The sequence below is a fragment of the Neovison vison genome, chromosome 2 (assembly GCF_020171115.1).
Source record: "Neovison vison isolate M4711 chromosome 2, ASM_NN_V1, whole genome shotgun sequence".
Taxonomy (NCBI): domain Eukaryota; kingdom Metazoa; phylum Chordata; class Mammalia; order Carnivora; family Mustelidae; genus Neogale; species Neogale vison.
In genome coordinates this window covers 164841478-164858679 of record NC_058092.1, presented here as the reverse complement: position 1 = coordinate 164858679, position 17202 = coordinate 164841478, and the positions used below count along the sequence as shown (strand labels likewise).

The following is a 17202-nucleotide window of genomic DNA, read 5'->3' as shown; positions in this document are numbered from 1 at the left end:
GGGACCAGGCACCCCCAGAGGTACTCACTCCTGCCACTTCCTTATCGGCAAACGGTGTTAACAGTAGCTGCGCTTATAGTAATTCCTCTTACTGAGTAAAAATCTCACTCAGTATTTAAACTTTTTTTTTTTCTTGAAGGTTTTTTTATTTATTTGACGGAGATCACAAGTAGGCAGAGAGGCAGGCAGAGAGAGAGAGAGAAGCAGGCTCCCCGCCGAGTGGACAGCCTGATGTGGGGCTCAATCCTAGAACCTTGAGATCATGACCCGAGCCAAAGGCAGAGACTTTATCCCACTGAGCCACTCAGGCACCCCTAAACTTTTCATTCAAGTTATTTTTAAGGTCTGATACCCTTTTGTTACATACTGCTCAGAAGAGAGAAGGTTGAATGTTTTAGCTACAGGAAAACACTGATGACTTCTTGTCTAACTAAAAAGGAGGCTGGAGAGAAATACACAGGCACAGCTCTGATGAGGAAAAATCAACCATTACGGCTCTTGTGGTTCGCCTTTCCGATGCACAGCAATCCTACTCTTAGCTACCACTCACCCTGTTACAGGAAGTATTCCAAAAGACAGTAGTTAAACTGGCTTTCCAGATAAAGCCTCCATGAAAAGTATTATTTTCAGATAATCTAAGAAAGCTAAAAAAGAAGGAGAACCAGGAGAATTTTCATGACAAGGATGTCCATGGCCTTAAAGTGTCTCCCCACTCATTGCTTATGAATTTCAAAGGAAAGAAGAGTAAATGCACAGGGGGGACACGACAATTCTTCACTCAGGTAATCCAAACAAACATCAGCAAACAGAGTGCCTCTGGATGAGACGCCCATGAAACGTGCGTCACGGCTTACGAAGCATTCTGACTGAAATTACCGCAAACAAGCAGAAAAACTCTCAAAAGGAAAGTCCCATTAGAGTAGAACTGTATTCCTCAAAGATGTCAAGGTCACAAAGGACAAAGGATGACTAAGGAAATGTTCCAGATTGAAGGAGGCTGTGGAGATATGGCAGTTACACCCAACACTTGACCCTGAACCTTCTACAAGGGACATCGTCCAGTCAACTGACAAAACAGGCCTGGGAATGGAAGATTATTAGTATTTCTTTTTTTTTTTTTAAGATTGTATTTATTTATTTGAGAGAGAGAGCAGCATCAGAGGGAGAAGCAGACTCCCCACTGAGCAGGGACCCAGCCATGGGACTCAAGCCCAGGACCTTGGGATCATGACCTGAGCCGAAGGCAGACGCTTAACTTACTAAGCCACCCAGGTGCCCCCATTAGTATTTTCTTGGTGTAAAAATGTACTGAGGTTGAGAACTGTACCAATTACATAAGAGCATATGCTTATTCTTTGGAAAAATATACTGAACTTTATATATAAATATACTGAATATATTTTACTTACAATATATTTATATTTTATATAAATATGTTTAATAATATACACTTATGTTTATAAATAACTGAATATAAACATTCAGTATATATATAAATATACTGAAAAATATACTGAATAAAACCCCAGTGACTGCAATATACTCAAATGGTTCCCTCTTTAAACTGGTATGTTGTTACGAACAGACACACACGTGCATGCGCGGAGAGAGAGGATGGACAAACAACAGGGCAAACAGTAAAAACAGGTGATTCTGGGTAACACGTACATGGGTGGTCTGGCATTATTCTTATTCCTGTTTTCTCTAAGAGTCAAAGTGTATCCAAATAAAGTTCAAAAAATTAGAATCAATACAAAAAAAGAACAACCCATACACATTTTCTTGGTGTAAGGTTTGAGAAAACCACCAGCTCATCATGCACGTGTAAGTTTGCTTCCGAAGGAGCAGGGCCTGGACTGCCATGTCCGGGGAGAGGCAGCCAGTGGCACGTGCTGGAAATGGGACAGAGCAGAGGCGTAACGGGGAGGAAGGAGCAGTTGACACAGATTCTACCCCAGTCCCACTCCGCATGGCCTCAGAGCACATGCCTCCGCGAGGCCTCCGGGGAGTGAGCTGTGAGAACGGCAGGAAGGTAAAGAACCCAAGGCAGAGGCTGGCTCAGCCTCTAAATCACAGAACCACAGGCCAGCAGGGAGAAGTAACAGAGCATCAGACCTGCCCAGGGCAATGAGGGGGACTCCTGGGGAAGGTCACCGAAAAGACGGACCACCAGCTGCTCCATGAGCTGGACCCTGGCAATCAGAGGCTTCTCACTGCCCCCCGCCCCCAACCCCTTGGCGTGTGGGTTCCACTTGCCTTTCTCATCCCCAGAGACTGCTCCCAGGACACAGCCTCAAGATAATGACGTGGTGCTGAGAACAATGACATGGCCTACGTGACTAAAACCAGTTAAGGCAGAAAAAAAAAAAAAAAAAACCAGTTAAGGCAGGGTGCCTGGGTGGCTCAGTGAGTTAAAGCCTCTGCCTTCAGCTCAGGTCGAGACCCCAGGGTCCTGGGATCAAGCCCCGCATCAGGCTCTCTGCTTGGCAGGGAGACTGCTTCCTCCTCTCTCTCTGCCTGCTTCTCTGCCTACTTGTGATCTCTGTCTGTCAAATAAATAAAAAATCTTAAAAAAAAAACAAAACAGTTAAGGCCTCTCTCCATACAGACTTAAGATAAACACCCACCACTGAGTCAGAGCGTAAAACCCATGCCAGGGAACACTGTGCAATCACTACATTATCACAGTTGTGATGATCATCCCCTTGTAGGCCATTCCCAGTCACTGGATCGTATTAACAGGAAAAGCCAAACCTATAAAACCAGACGCAGTATTTGTCCCCATTTTGGAATGAGGGAATCAAAGCAGAAAGAGGGAACAAACACACTAACAGTGGTTAACCCAGTGATAAAATTATGAGTTTTTCCTATTTTCTTCTTTGTTTTTATTCATATTTTTTTGAGTTTTTCTTTTAATTTTTTATTTTTTTTAGCATAAGAGTATTCATTATTTTTGCACCACACCCAGTGCTCCATGCAATACGTGCCCTCTCCAGTACCCACCACCTGGATCCCCCAACCTCCCATCCCCCCGCCCCTTCAAAACTCTCAGATTGTTTTTCAGAGTCCATAGTCTCTCATGGTTCACCTCCCCTTCCAATTTCCCTCAACTCCCTTCTCCTCTCCATCTCCCCTTGTTCTCCATTTTTATTCATATTTTTTACAAATTCGCTACCTTGAGTAGAGAGTGTCGATACTCAGAAAAACAATAAAAACGTTGTCAAATAAGGAAAGTCGTCACCAGTAGAATGAAAAAAGTCCACTGCAGTCAACCCTACGAAAGGACTTTCTAAGAACCTTACTGCAACTCCTCCTCTAGCCCTGCTTTGGCCTCCAGCCCCTTCTGGGCTCCAGCCCCTCGGGCTCTGACCTAGCTCACCGCAGGCCCACACCCCTGCTGGCCCTGTTGGACCCAAGGATTAGCTCCCTTCCCTCTTACGGCTCAAAATATTTTTCATCCACGGTGAAATACCTTACACATAGGAGGCACTTAATATATATTACTGAACTTAAAGTTAGAGAGCGTTTTCAGACATCCCGGGCACGAGACCCTAACATGCTACCTGCACCAAGGCTCTCCCCTGCCTAGATGTGGTTGCTGGAGCTTTCTGTTTACTTGTCAGTAATAACAACTGTCTCTTCATATTCCTCTGTTTTCGTTGTGTAGCTACTTCACCATTTTTTCTTTCTAAAGGCAAAACACTAGTTCCTTTACTTCTCTTCATTCCAGTAAGAGATGGGAGAAAGATTTGTTCTTCAGGGAAGAAAAAAAAAAAGTCTGTGACCTGGACTAGGTAAGAACCTGCAGCCTGGGAACTCTTCCTAAAATATGGGTGTGTCTGGGTTTGGTATCCAAAGTATAAGAAATTGGGAGAAGTTCTGCTTTCCTCTATCTTTTAATTAAAAAAGAGAGTCAAGCTCTATTCTAGTCAATGTACGATTTCTCACATAATTTCGCAGACAGACAGCACGCATGTATGTGCGCACTGCTCCCCCAGGATTCCGTCTGTTCTGAGCCAAGTGAGTAAAAATCAATTCTTTGTATTGATCCAGGGTCCAAAGCCAGAGTCTTCACCTGGAGTTTCATTTAAAGTATTTCACTTGCCCTTTAAACAGTTAAGTAGAAAGGTAAGCATTTGATGGGAAAAAACCAGAGAGAAAAACATCATGTGCTCTGACTGCTCACACCAAAACAATGGCCACAACAGATCCAGCACGGATGGAGGGAACATTCCAAGAGGCAAGAGGTGGGAATAGCAGGTAACCGGGAGGAAGCAAAGGAAGAGGTGGGCTCTGGCGAGCAGCAGCTGGCAAAGAACAGAGTGCAGGACCCTGCCGGCCCTCTGAAGTCAGCAACCGCCCTCCCCGGGCTGTGATTAAATTTCTGGCAGCCCCGGGCAACTACCAGCCCTCAACAACACCATTCTGCTCAACCCCAAATGTCAAAGAACAGAGAGGCAAAGATAACAGTGCACTGACCAAAGAAAACGGCCAGGGCCTCGAGCCAACGGCTGGTGCGGCACCAGCTCTGCAATGTTGTGGGGAATGCATCTGAGCTAGCAAGACTGGGGAATGGTGACAGGCGGCCAGAGGTTAGCGGGCCAGACCCCACCGGGCCCACCAGGCCATGAGAAAAACCCTGGACCTTCCTACTGGTGGAACAGATTCTCTGGAAGGTTTAGACCTGCCTTGTGAGATAGGTTGTCACCAATGGATTTCTACAAAAATTAATCCAAGTAGTACATCTGTCACAGATTAAAGGCACTCAGAGTACTTAATACAGTCCAGGAGACCTCGACCACGTGCCCCACCCACCCTACCAGCCACACCTTCTTCCTCACCTTCTGCCCCAGAACCCTGGGGCCACAGTTTATTTGTTCCCCTCATCTAGAATGTTGTCCACAGAATCCACCCCCACCCCCCAAACACACACACACCCAGTACTGACTCTCTGAAGCGATGGTGCCCTCTCATCCTCCCATTTCAGCTACACACCACCTCCCCAGAGCTCCTTCCCAGCCACCTGATCTAAAGTCAGCTTTCCACACCTCTCACAGCACCCCAGTGCTCTCCTTCCCAGCTCTTATGACATACACTTACTTGCTTAATATCTACATCTCCCCCTCGACCGAGGGTCTCGAGAGAGGAGAAAACATGTCTGTTTTGTTTATAACTACATATCTAGGATTTGATAAATATTTGATGAATGAACATAAAAATTATATATTTATAATCTAAGTGCAAAAGTTGGTTTTTTGAAAAGATTGACTAAATTGACAAACTTTTTCCTATTTTCCTCTCCCTTCTTCTGGCTTAAAAAAAGGCAGGGGGGAGAACTTAAATGACTAAGATAAGACACAAAAGAAGGGAAAACACCACTGACCTCCACAATAAGAAGGATTATAGGGGAATATATGAAGAACTGTATGCCAACAGATGAGGTAAATAAAACAGACATAAATTGCTAAAAGAGAGGTTACCAGGGCACCTGGGTGGCTCAGTGGGTTAAGCCGCTGCCTTCGACTCAAGTCATGATCTCAGGGTCCTGAAATTGAGTCCCGCATTGGGCTCTCTATTCAGCAGGAAGCCTGCTTCCTCCTCTCTCTCTCTGCCTGCCTCTCTGCCTACTTGGGATCTCTCTTTGTCAAATAAATAAATAAAATCTTAAAAAAAAAAAGAGAGAGAGGTTACCACAAGTGTCACAACCAAAAATAAAAAATTAGCAGACCTATACAAAGAGATTAAATTCATAACTAAAAAGCTTCTTGCAAAGAAAAGCCCAGGCCACAGGGCTTCACTGGTAAATCAAACAAAGAAAAACAAAGACAAAGACAAAATAAATGCCAATATGTCACAAACTTCCAAAAATCAAAAGAGGATGGGGGCACTTCCCAACTTATTCTGAGACCAATATTACCCTGCTACCAAAATCAGACAAAGATAGCAAAAGCAAGCTACAGACTATGTCCCTTAGGAATACAGACATGAAATCTTCAACAAAATACTTGCAAACAATTTTTTATTTATTTTTACAAAATCCAGCAATACATACATAAAAGGATCTGCATATGATCTTTTTGAATCCATCAACATATAAAAATAATCACACACCGTGACCAAGAGGGATTTAGTCCAAGAACCAAGGTTGGTTTAAATATCCAAAAATCAATTAACATAATATACTACATTAATATGATGAAAGATAACAATCACATAATCACCGCTATAGATGCAGGAAAAGGATTTCACGAAATCCAACAACTCCTCATGGTAAAACACTCAACAAACCAGGAACAAAAGGAACTTCCTCAACCTGGTAATGGTTATCGTAAACTCACAGTCAATGTCATACTTTATGGTAGAAGACTGAATGCTTTCTCCCTACAATAAGGAACAAGATGAGGATGTCCACTCTTACCATTCCTATTCAACACTGAACTAAAAGTTCTAACCGAGGCAATTAGGCAAGAAAATGAAATAAAAGGGACCCAAAGTCTAAAGGAAGAAAGTAAAACTATATCTATTTGTAGACGATACAATTTTGTACACAGAAAACCCTAAAGAATTCACTGAAAAACTCTTAGAACAAATAAACAAATTTAGCAAGGTTACAGGATACAAGATCATCATATAAAAACCACTGGTGCTTCCATACGTTCATAATGATAAATTCCAAAGTGAAATAAAGGAAACAATTCCATTTACAATAGTGTCAAAAAGTATAAAATGCTAAGGTATAAATTTTTTTTAAAAAGTGTAAAACTTAGAGACTAGAAACTACAAAATAATATTGTTGAAAAAAATTTGAAGAAGGGGTACCTGGGTGGTGCAGTGGGTTAAGTCTCCAACTCTCAGTTTCTCTTCCTCTCCCTTTGCCCCTTCCACTTGTGCACGCTCTCTCTCTAAAATAAATAAATCTTAAAAAGAAAAAAAAAGAATTAAAGAAGATCTAGGTAGGAGCGCCTTGGTGGCTTAGCCACTTAAGTGTCCAACTCTTGATTTCCACTCAGGGCATGATCTCAGGGTCCTGAGACTGAGCCCACATCTTACTCTGCACTCAGCAGGGAGTCCGCTTAGATTCTCTCCCTCTTCCTCTGCACTCACACGTGGACATTCTCTTTCTTAAGTAAGTAAATCTTAAAAAAAAATATGATGACGACCTAGGTACATGGAGAGACATCTCGTATTCATGGATCAAAAGACTTCATACTGCAATATTCTGCAAAAAACTTAATACTGGCAATATTCCCCAATATAGTCCTTATCAAAATCCTAATTTTGGTAATAAAGACAGTGAGGTATTGACCTAAGAACAGATGGAACTGACATAAGGATAAATGGAACAGAATTCAGAATCCAAATTATCCTTGTATTTTATGGTCAAATGACTTCAAGAGCAGTCCCAAGGAAATTATATGGAAAGAGAAGAGTCTTCAACAAATGGTGTTGAAAGAACTGGATATTTATCTGCGAAAGAAAGAATTTGGATTCATATCTAACAGCACACACAAAAATTATTTTAGGCTACAGACCTATATGTAACAGTGAAACCGTAAAACTCCTAGAAGAACACACAAGAGTTGATCTTTATAAAATTAGGTCAGCAGAGTCTTCTTTGATACAATACCAAAAAGCACAAACAACAAAAGAAAAACAGATAAGCTGGATTTCTCAAAAATGTTCGAACTTCAAGGACACCATGAAGAAAGTGACTGCGTCTACAGAACAGAAGAATATACTGGCAAGTCATGTATCTAATTACAGACTGGTATCCAGATCTTATGAAGACATCTCATAACCCAGTAATAAAAACACAACTAAACCAATTTAAAAATGGGCAAAGCAAATGAATAAACATTTCTCCAGAGAAGATATACAGACGCCCAATAAAGACATGAAGAGACACTCAACATCACTAGTCATCAGGGAAATCAAAATCAAAATCATATAATGCTTCACACCTCCTAGAATGGATGAAAATAGAAAGACCGTAACTGGTGCTGGCAAAGATGTGAAGAAACTGGAATCCTCATCCACTGCTGGAGGAAATATGCAGCTGGTCTAGAAAACAGTTTGGTGATTCCTCAAAAAGATTTATGCAGAACTCCCATTATGACCTAGCATCTCTACTCCTAGATGTAACCCAAGAGAAATGAAAACAGACATCTACCCAAAAACTTGCACAGAAACTTTCAGAGCAGTATTACTTACAATAACCAAAAAGTAGAAACAATACAAATGTCCATCAGCTGATCAGCAGATCAACAAAATGTGTTATATCCAGTCAAGGGAATATTATTCAACCATGAAAAAGAATGATACGCACTGAAGTGTGGATAAACCTTGAAAACATTGCGCCAAGTGAAATAAGCTAGTTACAAAAGACCCCACTTTATATGATTCCCTTTTCCGGAAATGCTCAGAATGGGCAAACTGACAGGCCAAGAAGGTAGAGTAGTGGTTGCCAAGTGCGGGAGGGACAGAAGAATGAAGTATGACTACTCAGTGCGTATGGGGCTTCCTTCTGAAAGGACGGAGATGTTCTAAAATTAGCTTGTGACAAATGGTTGCACATTCCTGTGAATATACTAGAAAAAGTTGAACTGTGTATTTCAAATGGGTGAGGTGTACGGTATGTGAATTATACCTCAATAAGCTGTTAAAAAACAACAACATGTAACACAGTGATATACGATATATCACAGATGGTCCGTGACTTACAATGGTTCAACTGATGATTTTTCAATTTTACGATGGTGCGAAAGCAATACAGATTCTATAGAAATCATAGGTCAGATTTTTAATTTTGCCCTTTTCCTGGACTAGGGGCAGCAGGCAGGATGAGCTCTCACAACGCTGGGCAGGAGCTGGAGTCCCAGGTCTGAGGCAGCCACGAGATCATGGAAGTAAACAACCAATACATTAATAACCATTCTGCACCCACACAGCCATTAGGTGTTTCCCTTTCAGTACAGCGTTCAGTACACTGCATAAGATCCTCAACACTTTATTATCAAATACACTTTGTGTGAGATGATCTTGCCCAACCGTACAGTGTTCTGAGCACGCTGAAGGTCAGCTGGGCTGAGGGGTAATTGTTTGTAGGTTAGGTGTATTACACGTGTTTTCCACTTGCCAGACTTTCAACTTACGATGGCTTTATCAGGAGGTAAACACACAGTCAGTTGAGGAATATCTGTAATATGTGAGGTGCTTACCATTATATTTATATAATGACATTTCCCTTCCTAAATGTTTATTTGTTGTGCTGTGAAAACAGGGTTAAGATATAAAAGAGAGGAAGGCAGAGGAAAGATTTAACTTTTGGAGTCTTGGTAGCTGAGCATCAGAGCCCTCCCAGAATAAAATATTTCCATGCGCTGAATACATGTAACAAGGAATTTCTGTGTAGTTCAGAGTGACATCAAATTATGGTGCATACATCCTTTATAAGGCCCAATCACTTGAAAACCTTCCAACTGTCAAATGCAAAACTGGCCACTCCTTTGGAGCAAAACCACTCTGTTCCCAGGGCGAGCAATTCCCCCAATGCACTAAAAAGAGATGGGCTCAAGAGGCAGAAATCACATACTTACATTCCTCAAGACCGGAGTGCCAAGTGCTCGAAGGAAGTCAGATCCACCACATACAGTCCAACCCGGCATTCACATTTTCGAGGTGGAGGCTCTGACCTGAATGAAAAGAGAGGGCATTCTCTGCTGAAAGACCCCTATACTGATTTCTGGTTTGTAGCTACTCCAGTGGGCCTCTGGCCCTCCACATAGGCTAAATCACCTTTAAAAATCACCCAGGTATGCTAAGCTAACCTGATGCCGTGTAACCTGATGCCTGACATCAGGGCTACCAACTGGAGTGCATACCACCACCGCCACCACCAGGCCTGGCAGGGACCTTGGAGGCCAATCCTGAAGCTGCAGGGGGCTGCACCACAGAAAAGCAGCACACAGGAAACATGACTACGAATTACAAAATGCTAAACACTTATTACTTGGCAGAATGACTTTTAAGTGACATATGCTATTTTTATACTTTGTTTTTCATGTGATGGTTTCAATCTCTGTTTTCTTTCTCTGAGAAATCTGTAAAGGCCCCAGATTCTTCAAGATAGAAGGGATCATTTGGCTTACTCTTGTAACCAGGGGGAATAAAACACCACAGAACGGAAATATCAGTACCTGATTCTGGACAAAACTCCCTGCAGACCAGATAACGTGACAACATCGAATCCTATTCTTCTCCCTCCCTGACTGACTTCTGTGTACAATCCATCGACAGGCACACCGGAGGATTTTAACACCTCACTGGCTTTCTGGATCAGCGTTGTTTTTCCAACTTTAAAAAAAAAAAAAAGAAAAGAAAAAAAAAAAGCCCATTAGGAACCACTCCTTTGCCAGAGGACACACAGCACTCACCGATTCCGAGAGCCTTCCTGGGGGGGAGTGAAATGGGCTGCACCTGAGTTTTAGGAGTATTAACTGCACTTCAATTCTGATTGCTCCAGGGTGTTAAAACTTTTTAATTTCAAGCATAATAAAAATATGAATGGGATCTTAAAGTCTGATTTTAAAATTCCTCCGAGACACTGTTAATTTTGTCACATATACGATACCAGGACCAACTGAGTAGCTCTGTGGTGACAGGCGCAATTTGCATTCTCTGAGACAAGCTTCTAGAACTAGGTTTACTTGCCTCCGTGGGTGGCCACACTCTTTCACAAGGAGGTAAACATGGTCACACTTGGGTCAAAAGCTGGGCACCTTAAGTTGGGATTTCAACCTTTGGAACACTCTGGACCTATACTTATTTATTTTGAAAGATTTTATTTTTTTTAAAGATTTTATTTATTTATTTGACAGAGAGAGATCACAAGTAGGCAGAGAGGCAGGCAGAGAGGAAGGGAAGCAGGCTCCCCGCTGAGCAGAGAGCCAGATGCGAAGCTCAATCCCTGGACCCTGAGATCATGACCTGAGTCGAAGGCAGAGGCTTAACCCACTGAGCCACCCAGGTGCCCCTGGACCTATATTTAATTGTGGGAAGATCCCTACACTCCTTCATGGACTTAAATTACTCTGTCTCCCAAAAAAGTGTCTCTTAAATACCACAAACACCACAAGAAACAGCAGTTTTAAACTTTCTCACAAGAGCAATCCTAGAAGGTTGGCAGCCCCATCTATGACCTCCCCCAGCATCCCTAAGCATTCCCCTGGCCTGCCCCCCAACTTTCCCCAAATTACAGCTTCTGCGCCTTCACCCCCTCACCCACGTGGCCTGCTAACTACTCTGACCGGCTCTTGCTATGTGTTCACAAGCACAAACAGGTGCGAGCTGATAAAGTAACCTGGACTTGTGGAGCCGGGCACTGTTCTAGCACACTCCACAAGCATTTCCTTGGTTAAATCCTCACAACTCCCCCTCTCAGGCAGTCACCATTCTTGTTCCTGGATTACAGATGAGGCCCAGAGAGGCTAGGTAACTTATCCAGGCTTACACAACTAGTAAGGATCATGCACGTTAATAGGAGCCTTGGTGTGTCCCCATGGCTTCGTTTCCATAAGCCTTGTTCCACACACACTGAAGGCAATGGCATTATGATGACCCAACACGGAAAAAGGGGAAACCTCTGGCAAGTCTGCAAGAGACTATTTCGAGACACCACAAAGTTGTAAATCATGTTATTTCTATGGCTGCCGACACAGTCATCAGGGTTCCTCAAGGACCCTTTTAAGCTTCCTTGAGATAAACGATGATCTGTTCTTTAATAAATCTCTCTTCTCAACTTCAAACCAGCAGACAATGGCAGCTGGCCTTCTGGAACATGAACAGCAACCCAGCCACATGCTCCCTGGGGTTGGAAGAGAATGGTGTAGGTTTTTCATCCCAGCTCCGTCCCCCAGTATCTGATGCCTTCAGAAAGTCCCTGAAGAACCTGGTTAATGCTGGCCAGTGGCCCTGGTGGGTATGTAAGCTTGTACTTTTCTGAACGGCAGCTTCAATATGTCTTCCACAGCACACAGCAATTCTATCGCTGTGAATTCCCTCCACAAAAATTTGACCGCAGCACAAAGATATATAAAAGGGTATTTACGTCAGTATTCACTGTAATGGCAAGATACAGAAAGCAATCTATATGCTGATCAGTAAGGGAGTGTTAAATTATGGTACTACGTGCATAAAACATGCAGGAAAACCAAGCAGCCATTAAAGAGATACTGTTTACCTAGATGTATCAGCACAGAAAGTAGACCACAATATGTGGACAGATGGAGAAAGAGCAGGTTAAGACACAGCAGGCATATACAGTGGTATTCCACTAAGCTTAAAAAAAAGTATATGTATCTACACAAGGAAATGTCGAGAAGGAATTGGGAAGAGTCACAGCACTTATTTCTGTACATAGCAATTCCATGTGATTTTCACGTTCTTCTGTCAAACTTTTTTTTTTTTTTTTTTTGGTCTTATATTAAGTGGGTTTTACTCTAAATGTAAAAAAAAAAAGAAAGAAAGTAAGTTACTGCATTTTGAAGGTGGTAATCAGAGCAGTTGTAATAAAGAAGGCTCTGTGTGTCCTGCATATTGGCTAGGACACGGGGAAGTAAGAGGAGGCACTGACTCAAGACCCTTCCTCCTAAGCTCTGGAATCTTCTTTCAGTTAATTTTTCATCTCCATCCATTCAGCCGCTACCCTCGTGCTGTCTACACTAAGAGGTAGCCGATGCTGAAGGAAACCCCAAAATGACAGTTCCACACACCACACAGAGGCAAGATGAGCAGGTCGGACAGCTCTAGAAGCCTTTTTGTTCTAGTTCTCTCAGAAGAGTGACCGTGAGATAAAGATTCAACTGCAGGTAGTTTAATTTGGAAAGTGACCCCATGACCCTAAGGGAAGTAACTGCATTATCAAGCGAGTTGCCCGTGTGGGTAGCTAATCCCACTGGGGGATCCTAAGGGACAGTTTAAATGCAGGACTCAGTTCTCCCGAGGATGGAGGAAGTAGGGAGTTCAGCCACCAACTTCCATCTGTCATGGGTTCGAGGCTGCTCCTAGGGAACAGGAATTCCCTGGCCCTTCAGGCCTGCCCTGTGCACTGGTATAGCAGAATCTAGTGACCAGAGAAAGCCCTCCAAGATCGGTCACAAGTTGAACAGCTGGAAGTTGGGGGAAAATGCTAAGGCTAAGGCTAAACTGGTGGGACACTAACAACATAGAGAAAAGAGGCCACTTTGAGAAGATACATTACCTGATGATCTGAGTGTACAGATTCGATTTAGACAGCAGGCAGAGGCTGAGAGGGAGCCGGTGATAGAAACTATTTTAAAAAACCTGACAGTGGGGCGCCTGGGTGGCTCAGTGCATTAAAGCCTCTGCTTCAGGTCATGATCCTAGGGTCCTGGGATTGAGGCCCGCATCGGGCTCTCTGCTCAGCGGGGAGCCTGCTTCCTCTCTCTCTCTCTGCCTGCCTCTCTGCCTACTTGTGATCTGTCTGTCAAATAAATAAATAAATAAAAATCTTATAAAAAAAAAAACCTGACAGTAACTCCAAAGGGAAAAAAAAGTTGTACATAAAAGGAAAAGAAGACTACAGATTACTGACCACATGGCTTTTCTGGGATTAGCTTTTACATGTACTGGGCTAATAAAGATGATAAAATAACTGCACTAGGAAGATGGAGAGGGTGACCAGGTTTTAACACAGGCTCAGGAGAGCTATACTGTGGAATTACTTGAGTCTTTCAACTGTGTGCACATGAGACTGGAAGAGATTATGCTGAGTGAAATAAGTCAAGCAGAGAGAGTCAATTATCATATGGTTTCACTTATTTGTGGAGCATAACAAATAGCATGGAGGACAAGGGGCGTTAGAGAGGAGAAGGGAATTTGGGTAAATTGGAAGGGGAGGTGAACCATGAGAGACTATGGACTCTGAAAAACAATCTGAGGAGTTTGCAGTGGCGGGGGGGGGGGGTGGGAGGTCGGTGTACCAGGTGGTGGGTATTATAGAGGGCACGGATTGCATGGAGCACTGGGTGTGGTGAAAAAATAATGAATACTGTTTTTCTGATGCTTTATTGTCATGATCTGGAACTGAACCTACAATATCTCTGAGGTATGCGTGTGTCTGACAAAGAACTATAATCCACAATGTACAAAGGACCTCAAAACTCATCAGCAAAACCACAACCCAGTTAGAAAATGGGCAAAGTCAAGAAGAAGTATTTCAACAAAGATCAACACAAGACAGCAAATAAACAAACGAAAACATCTGAAACACCATTAGGGAATGCAAGCAGGACACCTCAGTGGCTCAGTAGGTTAAGCATCTGCCTTCGGCTCAGGTCATGATCCCAGGGTCCTGGGATGGAGTCCTGCCTTGGGCTTCCTGTTCAGCAGGGAGCCTGCCACTCCCCCTAATGTGCTCTCTGACAATAAAAATCTTAAAAAAAAAAAAAAAAGATAAAATGACAACAAACTATCACTACATACTTATCAGACTTTTTTCAAGATTTTATTTATTTGACACAGACAGGGAGGGAAAGCAAGAATAAGAGTGTGCACACACACAAGAAACAGGTAGAAAGGCAAAGGGAGAGGGAGAAGCAGGCTCCCCACTGAACAAGGAACCCGATGCAGGGGCTCGATTCCAGGACCCCAGGATCATGACCTGAGCCGAAGAGAGACCCTCAACCAGCTAAGCCACCCCTATCAGAACTGTTAAAACAAAAAAATAGTCCTAACACAAATGATGGTGAAGATGCAGAGAAACTAGATGATTTTTATTATTTATATTTATTTTGGGGAAGGAATTTATATTTATTATTGGGAAGACAAAACAGTGCATTCATAGCAGCTTATTTGCATTAGCCCTAAACTGCAAAACCCCAGATCTATCAATAAATGATTAAACAAACTGTAATAAATAAATAAATAAAATGGAACACTACTGGACAACTAAAAGGAGTGAACCACTGATACAATAACTTAGATGAATATTCAAGGTGTTATGTTGAGGAAAAGAAACTAATCCCAAAGTGACATACATACAAATCTATGTAACATTTGAACTGACAGTGGCAGAGTGCACAGGAGTGAAGAGACTGTGGTTATAAAAGAGCCAACAGTAGAGGTCCTTATGATAATGGAACTATAGAGTATTTTGACTATAGGGGCAGATACACAAAACCTACACTACTGTACTAAATGTATACAAACAAATGAAAAGAAGAAAAACTGGAGAAATCTTTCTTAGGCCCCAAAATTTTATCAATGTCAATATCCTGGATATGATATTTATACAACAGTTTTGCAAAATGTTACCATTAGTGAAAACTGGGTGAACTGTTCCCAGGACTTGCATATATCGTTTCTTAAAAGTGCACTGGAATCTATAGTCATCTCATAAAAAGAAGTATTTCAATTTAAAAAATTAGCAAGATGGTAGTTCACCTAAGAACTTGCTCCAAATAAAAGCATTAAAATAGAAGCTAGCGATGATCAGAAAGGATAAGAAAGCAAGAGTCAACTCTATCGTATAAAAAAAATTGACTTTAAATTAAAAGAGAAATATAAACTACAGAAAGATGGAATTAGATATACCATACAAACAATAATCATAAGAAGCTGAAGTAGTTATACTAATATAAAAAAAAGATTTCAGGAAAAGGAATTTCACCAGGAATAAAGAGGAAAATTTCACAATGAGAAAGAAGATACAACAATCTTAACGCAACTGTACCAAAAATGAGAGCTTCATTATGTGAGAAATGGAAAACAAAAAAACACAAAATCACAATTACACCTGGAAACTTCAACATACCTTTCCCAGGAATTGATAAAACAACTGAAAGGGAAATGAAGCATGAATATGTATAAACTGCAAAACATTATTAACCAACTGACATTTTAGAACATCTCGTGCAGTAACAGCAGAGTACAGTCTTCCCAAGTTCACATGGAACATTCACCAAGAAAGATAAACTTAAGGAAAACCATAAAGATTATATTCTCTGAACACCAAACAAGTCAGAAATGAAAAGAGTATCTGAAAAAAATTCCAAATATGTAGAAATCACACATGCTTTTCTAAGTAACTCATGGGAGGGTGGGTGGAGAGACCTTAAGGTAAATTAGAAAATATTTTTAACTAAAAGAAAATGAACACATAACTTCCCAGAATTTCTAGATCCTGGAGTGAAAATCAGAACATTAAAAAACTTATAATTAAAATGAAAACATTATTAAAGCCAATGAAAACCCAGCTTTCATTTTAAGAAGTTAAAAAAAGAACCAACCCCAGAGTGAATGAAAAGATAAAAATAGTAGAGAAGTGGACATAAGTCAATGAAATAAAAAAGCACAGAGAAAAATCAGTGAAACCAAAAGTTCATTCTTTTGAAAAACATAATCAGTAAAACTGATAAATTTCCTCCAAACCAAGGAAGGAAAAGAGAGAAAACAAATTACCAATGTAAAAACAAGAGGGGCAACCAGCACAGATCATACAGACGTCATTCTTTATGAATAATGACACAGCCGTCTTTAACACAGAATCTGCAAATCAAACTCAGCAATATATAAATGACAGATCACAACCAAGTGGATTTTTACAGAAATACAAGGTTGTTTGAACATTTAGAAATATGTAAGTGTAATTAATTACATCAGAAGAATTTCAGAAGGAATCATATGATTATTAGATTTTGTGCTTAAAAGGCCAAAAGAAAAAATATCGACATTTATTTATGATAAAACTCTGAGCAAACTCAAATTAAAAACAACATTCTGTACCTGAGAAACCCACAGTTGACATGAAACATACGGTAAACGACTCAGTGCTGTCCCTTAAGACAGAGTAAGGCAAGGATGTCTTTTGTCAACAGTTCTCTTCAGCATTGTAGTGAGAATGCAGAAAAGGAAAAAAAAAATGTGAACAGCATCAAGGTTGAAAAGAAAGAAGCAAGTACAGGTGACATGATCATATACAATCAGAAAATCTTATGGAATCAAAAAAGCTACCAAGACGATGTTTGTTGATCAAGATTACAGGAAACAAGGTCAATACACAAGGTTCAACCATATTGCTACAGATTAAGAAAAAACTGGGACGCCTGGGTGGCTCAGTTGGTTAAGCAGCTGCCTTCGGCTCAGGTCATGATCCCAGCGTCCTGGGATGGATGTGGGACTCCA

The 17202-nt window shown here is 41.5% G+C and overlaps 1 protein-coding gene across 17 annotated transcripts in view; it reads right to left on the bottom strand.

Moving 5' to 3' along the window:
• The window catches only part of LOC122900658, a 70573-nt gene that overhangs the window by 24893 nt on the left and 28478 nt on the right, over positions 1-17202 (bottom strand). For 14 of the 17 annotated variants that reach the window (XR_006383284.1, XR_006383287.1, XR_006383286.1 and 11 more), the window contains 2 exons: positions 10197-10353; positions 9597-9692 (listed from right to left, as the gene is read on the bottom strand). The exons of 1 other annotated variant lie outside the window; for it this stretch is intronic. Coding sequence is in view for 9 of the 16 variants with exons in the window: in XM_044239482.1 (XP_044095417.1) it covers positions 9602-9692; positions 10197-10353 (248 nt within the window). In the remaining 7 variants the exon portion in view is untranslated. Of the gene's footprint in view, positions 1-6878; positions 6918-8691; positions 8882-9596; positions 9693-10196; positions 10354-17202 lie in introns of those variants that run through there. 2 more of the 17 variants (XM_044239484.1, XM_044239486.1) reach the window with 2 other exon arrangements.